The 8,323-nt window shown below is 40.4% G+C and overlaps 1 protein-coding gene across 1 annotated transcript; it reads right to left on the bottom strand.

The window, feature by feature from the left end:
• Positions 1–2,522: 2,522 nt before the first annotated feature.
• Positions 2,523–3,119, bottom strand: LOC129675022 (protein Hikeshi-like). The gene has a single exon (XM_055605075.1). It carries the CDS (start codon positions 3,117–3,119, stop codon positions 2,523–2,525), a length of 597 nt encoding a protein of 198 aa, XP_055461050.1.
• Between the last annotated feature and the right edge of the window lie 5,204 nt (positions 3,120–8,323).

The following is an 8,323-nucleotide window of genomic DNA, read 5'->3' as shown; positions in this document are numbered from 1 at the left end:
CTGTTGAGATGACCATTTAAGTTTTTTGACTTTAAGTGCACTTACATGATTTATTTCATTGATTGATTTGACTATGCTGAAATATCCCTGAATCTCAACTTAGTCATGGTGGATAATCTTTTTGATGCATGTCTGTATTTGCTTTGCAGGCGTTTTATTGAACATTTTAAAAACTATGTTAATCAAGGATATTAGCCTATAGGTTTCTTTTTTATTGATTTTTATATGATTTTGTATTAGATTAATACTAGCTTCATAAAGACTCTGTAAATAAATGGTGTGCATTTGGGTATTTCAGGCTAATATCATTATGAGCAACTCAGCTACAAATTTAATTCCTCTTTATAATGTAATATAACATATTTATTAGTTTTGAAAAGTCAGTTGTAAATATCTTTGAAAGAGCATTATATTGCCTACTTTTGGGAGGTAGGCAATTTAAATTTACTATCAAACAAGTAAATATATAACCAAAATACAATAGGAAATAATAATAATAATAATAATAATAATAATAATAATAATAAAGTTAATAAGCACCACAAACAGATATGCTGGCTTGTTTCTGTAATCCCAGTGCTCAGAAAACTGCCACAGAGTGAACCTCATGGATTCCAGGATAGACTAGTCTACATAGTGAATTCTAGGATAGCCTGGGCTACATAGTCTCAAAACACCACAAAGAGTGTCAAGGCGGGGAACAAAATTTCCACATTACAGTTAATTTTTTTTCTTTAGTGAAGAAAGAAATTCTATATGAGAATTAATGAGCAAGTACTGGTGGCTTATGCGGTAGCCAACTTGTGATGCCAGCACTTAGGAGGTAGAATCAGAAGGGTAAGGAACTCCTTGGCTACTGGTAGATTTCAAAGTTAGGTGAGGCTAAATGAGACTCTATCTCAAAAGTCAAAACCAACATAAAAAAAAATGGCATTTAAGATGGAGCCAGAAGAAGAAGGAAGCAGCCAGAGAGGTATGGCAGTGTAAGCAAGTAGAAGATTTCTACATCCAGTCTTGCCTAGGAAAGGAGAAAGCTCAGGCAGAAAGTTTTGCAAGAGTAAATGTTAGACATGATGCCTATAATTGCAGCACTCAGATGACTGAGGCAGGAAGACTGACATGAGTTAGAGGCCAGCCTAGGCTACATAGTAAGTTACAGGGCGGCTGCAGTACTTAAGCGCCTATCACAAACAAAGACAAAAAAAAAAAAAAAAAAGGAAAGAGTGAATGTGCTGATGAAGGAGTAGATGTGGTGGGTACATCTCCAGTTCAATCTACAATGCCAGAGCCCTGAGGCTAACACATAACTCCCCTCAGCAAATCAGCTAGTCTGTGACCCCCAGGGTGTTCCGTGTCGATCTAATCTGCTGGAAAATGGAGGCAACTAAAACACTGGAGCATCAGAAAGCTAATTAATACAGTTGTGGCTTAGGGGTGTAGCGAGGCAGTGGGCGGATCTAGACAGAGGCTTTGGCGAAGGAATCAAGATGACCTCATCTCTGTCGCAAGCATCATCAATCAGGAGGCCTGGCACTAGACAAGCTTCTAGAAGATGAAAAGAAAAAGCAAGCTTTCCTTTGGGAGCTTTTGTTGATGTATAGACTACATGCTTCAATAAAAACAGTAACTCCATTTCCTGAGCACTTCCTGTACAAGAGAACCTCATGAACTCCTGGGTCACAGATTCTGCTTCTAACAATGCTAGGTATATAGCCAGAGTAGTATCTTTTGTTTGTTCAGTTGGTTGGTTGGTTTATTGAGACACGGTTTCTCTGTGTAGCCTTGGCTGTCCTGGACTCGCTTTGTAGATCAAGCTGGCCTCAAATTCACATGCTTCTGCCTCCCTGAGTGCTGGGATTAAGCTGGACAATGCCCAGCTTCAGAGTTGTATCTTAATAGAAAAACCTACTAGCCAGCCTACAAGGCCATGCATCCTTTTTAGGAACTTACTTGATCCTCATAGCAGAGAACACTGGGGTGGAAATGTTGACCAGTCTCCCCCTTCCTTGAGGAAATTTATTCACCATTCTTAGCCTTAGTTTCCTCATGTATAAAATGGAAACATAAGCTGAGCAGGGTGTTCCCGTAGTCCTATCATTCATGAGACTGAGGCAGATGGATTACTGTGAGCTTTAAGCTAGCCTTCTCTACATAATGAGTTCTTGGCCAGCCTGTGCTATATTGCGAGAAACCATATCAAAAAGAAGATATAATAAAACTTTAAAACCAATGAAGAAATAAAACAAATGGGGCACATTAAGCCTAGTGGATGTTAGAGCTGTGCTTGTTGTTGTAATTTTGTTTGGAGACAGAGTATCATGTAGCCCAGAGTAGCCTGTAACTCACTATGTGTCCCATTCTAGCTTTGAATTTCTGGTCTCTCTGTCTCTTTCTCCCAAGTACTAGATTTATAGGGGTACACCATCATAATCACTATAGCCATGCTCCTTTAGGATTGTTATTTCCAGTTTCTAGAGAGTTACTCTTTATTTTTTTTTACATGACATAAGAAATTATTTTATTTAAGTTGTTTTCCAAAAGAGAGGGTTCTGCGCTAATCGTCTTTGAAAGTTTTCATACCACTTCAGAAACAAATTTGCTGGGATGAACATCTCTGATGGATTTGGTGTCATCTGAGCCTGAGAGAGAGCAAATGATGAAGCAAAATTGAAGAAGTTATCCAACATCTTCTGTGTGAACTGCATGAATGAGTCCACAGAGGACACAGCAGCACTGCCTACAGGAGTCTGCTGAGCCAGACTGTCCAACAATTCCACTGAAATTCCAATCTGAGCAACAGACGGGGTTCGCACAATATTCATGGCTCCAAATGGGTGTTGGCTTCCTTCTCCAGCTTTAACACCTGATATTTTGAAGATGACACTTGGCTTCTCATTCGTGACAAATCCTAGGAGCTGCCACACTGGCACCCCATTTGAGTCAGGATAGGAAAAGTAGACAGATCCTCCCATCCCCTCAGGAAATGGGACTGTTCCCAGCATAAAAACCATGACATGGTTGATATTTTTATAATCAGGCAAGTCAAAAACAAATTTATCCACTGCCACTTGCCGTGCAGCAGTTTGCACCAGCCTCCCCACCACCAGGCAGCCAAACATGGCAGCGCCCTCCACACCTCCGCTCGGCCAGCAGGCAACTGAGGCCGGAGACCAGGGATTCCGCAACCACTGTCCTAATTGAACTCAAGAACCTTCCAGAATATGCAGGAGAGAATGTGCCTTTGTACTACATAGCAACAGGGGAACACATTCTGGCCTGGCGACCTCTGACCCTTCCAAACCCGCATGCCTCTCAGGGAGGAGTACTTCCGGGTCTGACCAAGATAGTCTTTCCATGAGCTAAATATGGGATATTTTCTCCTCTTTCAGACATTCTGATACAGAGGATTAAAGGCTGAACGGCTATAGGCCAATTCATCTGTGAACATTTAAGTCTTTGTTGTCTTGAGGAGAGTAGAGCCAGATCTCTTGGACTCCACAAACACAAATTTTTGGAGAAAGGGAAGCTAAGTAGTTGAAAGTGCTATGCATTTGAGGGGAAAGCTAGTGGACAGGCCTTTCTCTTCCTGTGAATAATTACATTGCCAGAACCACATGCTTTAGAGTCACTAGGAAGCTCAGAAACACATGATATGGCTGAATCAGGGTTCAATTCAACTGTGGAGGAGAACACCCCATTTTCCTCACCTATACAACCATACATGGGCTCCCAGGTACACGTATATATTGCTGAAAAGAATATAAAATAGTTCTCTTGGCATAATGGGAAGAAAAGGGAACTCTCTTTTTTCATAGATTGGGTCTCATAGTGTAGCCCAGATTGGCCTTGGTCTTATGATCCTCCTGCCTCCATCTCCACAAAATCTGGCATTTCAGATATGCAGCACTTTACCTGATGGACTGGAAAGGTCTTAGTATAAAGTTAGTAATGTTTTTGAACTGTACATCTTAGCTGAAAGACTGAAGAATGTTTTCCAGTCCAAGGCTAGGATCTAAGGATTGAGAAAAAGTGAAGGTGAGTTGTGGAAGAGGCCACTGCATACCAGATCTACCTGTAAATACATAGTAGGGCCAAAAGCATGCATGTAAACAAATATACAAACAAATCCTGGGAAGCCCAGGAGCATATGGACCATACATATGATCAAAGAGGTATATATCTAAGCACTAATACATATACCTGCAATACCCACAGCTATGATCACCGTTTTCCGTGTGCATGTACTTTTATGGTTCACAACACACTTTTCACACTTTTAGTCCCAACACTAGAAGTGGAGGGAAGAATATCATGAGTTTGAGGCCAGTCTGAACTACACAATGAAATCTTATCCACATACTTTGGCTATTAGATATGAGAAGCCAATCTCAAACCAACTGGGAAACTTCCTGTTTTTGGCTAGCACTCATACTCCTGAGAGGTACTATGTAATGCACACTGCCAGGCAATACATCATCAGTCTTCTCTAGCCTTGGACTCTACATGCTACAATACCAACCATCTGCATGGCAGATATGGAAGTAACTAATGGCTTTCTGATTGGATTTGAGGACTTTTATACAGAAATGAATTCATGTGTGACAGTTCAATCCTTGTTAAAAGCCTATGGCTTGAGAGGTCATAGACCCTATGGTAGAAGATGCTATTGTTACTTTCATAATGGTCATGTTGTCACATTTGCTTCAAAATACAGGTAGACCCGGGCTCTGTAAACTTTAGTTAGAGAAGCTTCTTTTGCAGTGAGCAATAGTCAGTGAGCTGAGAAGAGACTTAGTACTTATCCCTAAATGGAAAATCTTTATCCACATTCCATCAAGGCTTAGCAACCATGAAGTAAGCAGAGACAGAAATAATGGAAGAAAGAAGATGAGGAAGAGTTCTGTGAAATGTTGTCTTGTGAACATGACATGGCTACTTCAGTCATGAAATCTAAATCATGACAGCTATAGTTATCTGCACAGGATCAAGTCAGTAAAAATTCCAACATGAATGACTGTGATAAAATCTGCCAAAAAAACCAATTTGTTAAAGGAAAGGATTTAGTTCAGGTTATAATTTATAGTCCATCATGAAGTCAGATTAAGGACTCAACACAGGAACCTGGAAGCCATGATTAAACAGAGGCTGCTTATTTGACTCCTGCTTGACTTGCTTGACTCCTGCTTACTTGTTTGCTCCTCCTGGTTTGCTCTACTACCTTTCTTATACAACCTCAATTAACCTGCCCTAGGGACAGTGCCATACACAGTATGCTGCCCCCCCCCACATCAATCATTATTGAAGAAAATATGAAATAAGTTTGGAGAGATGGCTCAGAGGTTAAGCGTACTGTCTGCTCTTCCAGAGGTCCTGAGTTCAATTCCCAGAAACCACCATGTGAAATGAGATCTGGTACCCTCTTCTGGCATTCAGGTGTACATGTAAGCAGAATATTGTATAAATAATAAATAAAATAAATCTTTAAAAAGGAAAACATGAAATAAATTGTCTCTTTCGACTTTTATATGGATTCTAGTTTTGAACTCAGGTTGTCAGGCTTGCACGTCAAGCATTTTTATCCACTGAGCCAGGTTACTGGCCCATTCTATTTTGTTTTTTATTTAGCCAAGTTTGATTTTATTTAGCCAAGTTTGGTCTCAGTGTAGCTAAGAATGTCTTCCAGTTCCTTTTTTTTTTAATTTAAAATTAAACTGTGTGTGTGTGTGTGTGTGTGTGTGTGTGTGTGTGTGTGTGTGCATGTGACTGTGCACACATGACAAAACACATGTTCAAAGGCCAAGCAAGAATAGCTTGTGAGAATTGGTGATTTCCTTCTAACATGTGGGTCCCAGGGATCAAACTAAGTTGTCAGACTTGGTGTTATACACCCTTACTCACTGAGCCATTTTCTTGATTCGATTCCTGTTTGTTTTCGTTTTTTCTTCTTCTTCTACTTCCTCTAACTTTCCTTCCTCCCTCCCTCGCTGTCCTTTCTTCTTTCTATGTTTTACTTCATTATTTCATTTTATTTTGTAATTGAGATGGGGAGGGTCACATATACCCTAGGCTGATGTCCAATTTACTTTGTAACTGAGGATAACTTGACCTTCTGTTCCTCCAGCTGAGACTACAGACCTTTGTCTCCACACTCATTTTTATACTGTGGCTGAGATCAAACCCAGATTTTTTTTTTTTTGCATGCTAAGCAATCATATTACCAACTAAACTACATTCTAACTCCTTTTTTTAAATTTTTATTTAACTTTTATTAATTACACTTTATTCATTTTGTATCCCCCCATAAGTCCCTCCCACCTCCCCTCCCGGTCCCACCCTCCCCCCGTTTCTGCATGCATGCCCATCCCCAAGTCCACTGATAGGGGAGGTCCTCCTCTCCTTCTTTCTGACCTTAGTCTATCAGTTCTCATCAGAAGTGGCTGCATTGTCAGGGTTCTAGGTTATCTCCATGGATAGTCCTTGGTTGGAGTATGAGTCTCTGGGAAGTTCCCTGTGTTCAAATTTTCTTGTTCTGTTGCTCTCCTTGTGGAGTTCCTGTCCTCTCCAGCTCTTACTATTTCCCACTTCTTAAATAAAATTCCATTCACTCTGCCCGTCAGTTGGCCATCAGGCTCAGCATCTGCTTTGACAGTCTGCACGGCAGAGGCTTTCAGAGGCCCTCTGTGGCAGGTTCCGAGGTTGTTTCCTGTTTTCTTTTTCTTAGCCTGAATGTACTGTGTGCCCCATGTACATGTTCGGTGCCCTTCAAGGCCAGCCAGAAGAGGGAGTGTGCTCCGGAATTGGAGTTACAAGCTGTTGTGAGCCAACCTGTGGGTAGTGAGAACTGAGCCACGGTCCTCTAAGAGAAAAGCAAGTGCTCTTAAACACTGAAGAATCTCCTCAACTCCTTTGCCTTTTCTTTTATGACAAAGTCTCACAATATAGGTTGGCCTGGAACACTCAAGTAGCCTAGGGCGGCTTCAAGTACACTACAATACTCTGGCCTTACCCTACTAAGTGCTATGATTATGAGCAAGAGTCACTATGGCCAAGTTCTTTTATATATTAATTTAAAGATATTTTTTATACTGGGCTTTGTGGGGCATGCATGTAATTCCAGCACTTGGAAGGCAGTGGCATTAGGATAACTGCAAACTCAAGGTTAGCTTGATCCATACAGCAAGATGCAGGTCAGTAAGGGCTTCGGGAGAATTACAGTGTTTCAGGGGTGGGAGAAGTGAATCAGAGGTTAAAAATACATACCACTCTTCCTGGGGACCTGGGTTTAGTTCCCACCATTTACTTTCGGCACCTCAAAACTAACAACAAGACCTTGTTGAACACAAACAAATAACAACAAAAGAATAACAGGTCCTAATTCCACACTCCCTTCAATACAGTAATTAATGATAATTGAAAAAAAAAATCAGCAAATGTACAACATATACACCAAGAAGAGCTCTTTTCTTAAAAAAGGTTTATTTTTACTTTTAAAAATAATTTTGTGTGCATGTGTGTGTGTGAGTGCACATGGAGTTGAGTGCAGTATCTGCAGAAGTCAGGATAAGGCCTCAGATCTCCTGGAGTAGTTATATATGGTTGTGTGCTGCCCAATATGGATTCTCAGAACCAAACTCAGGTTCCCTGGAAGAGCAGTATCAGCTCTTAGACACCAAGCCATCTCTCTAGCTTCCTTATTTTTCTCATTTACCTCATTGTTTCCAGAGATAATTATTTTTATTAGCTTGCCATTCATCTTTGTCCTTCTATGGAAACTTATATACATGTATAATTCACAAATGGTATCATATGATTAATATTGTTCTGTGACTTAATAATAGACCAAGGGCTGGAGAGATGGCTCAGTGGTTAAGAGCACTGACTGTTTTTCCGGAGGACCCTGATTCAACCCCCAGCACCCACATGGCAGCTCACAACTGTCTGTAACCCCTGTTTCAGGGGATCTAACACTCTCACACAGACATGCATGCAGTCAAAATACCAATGTACATAAAATAAAAAGAAATTATTAAAAAAAACATTTACACAGTGGAATACTACTCAGCAATTAAAAACAAGGAAATCATGAAATTTGCAGGCAAATGGTGGGAACTAGAAAAGATCATCCTGAATGAGGTATCCCAGAAGCAGAAAGACACACACAGTATATACTCACTCATAAGTCGATATTAGACATATAATAAACATACTATAATCTGTACACCTAAAGAAGCTAAGCAAGAAAGAGGACCCAGGGTAAGATGATCAATTCTCACTCAGAAAGACAAATGGGATGGACATTGGAAGAAGGAGAAAACAGGAAACA

Source organism: Psammomys obesus, unplaced genomic scaffold (assembly GCF_907164565.1).
Source record: "Psammomys obesus unplaced genomic scaffold, mPsaObe1.curated_primary_1811, whole genome shotgun sequence".
Taxonomy (NCBI): domain Eukaryota; kingdom Metazoa; phylum Chordata; class Mammalia; order Rodentia; family Muridae; genus Psammomys; species Psammomys obesus.
This window is presented reverse-complemented; position numbering and strand designations above follow the sequence as displayed.

Excerpts from the sequence above, each read along its gene's own strand:
- LOC129675022 (XM_055605075.1), bottom strand. The coding sequence starts at position 3,119 with ATGTTTGGCTGCCTGGTGGTGGGGAGGCTGGTGCAAACTGCTGCACGG.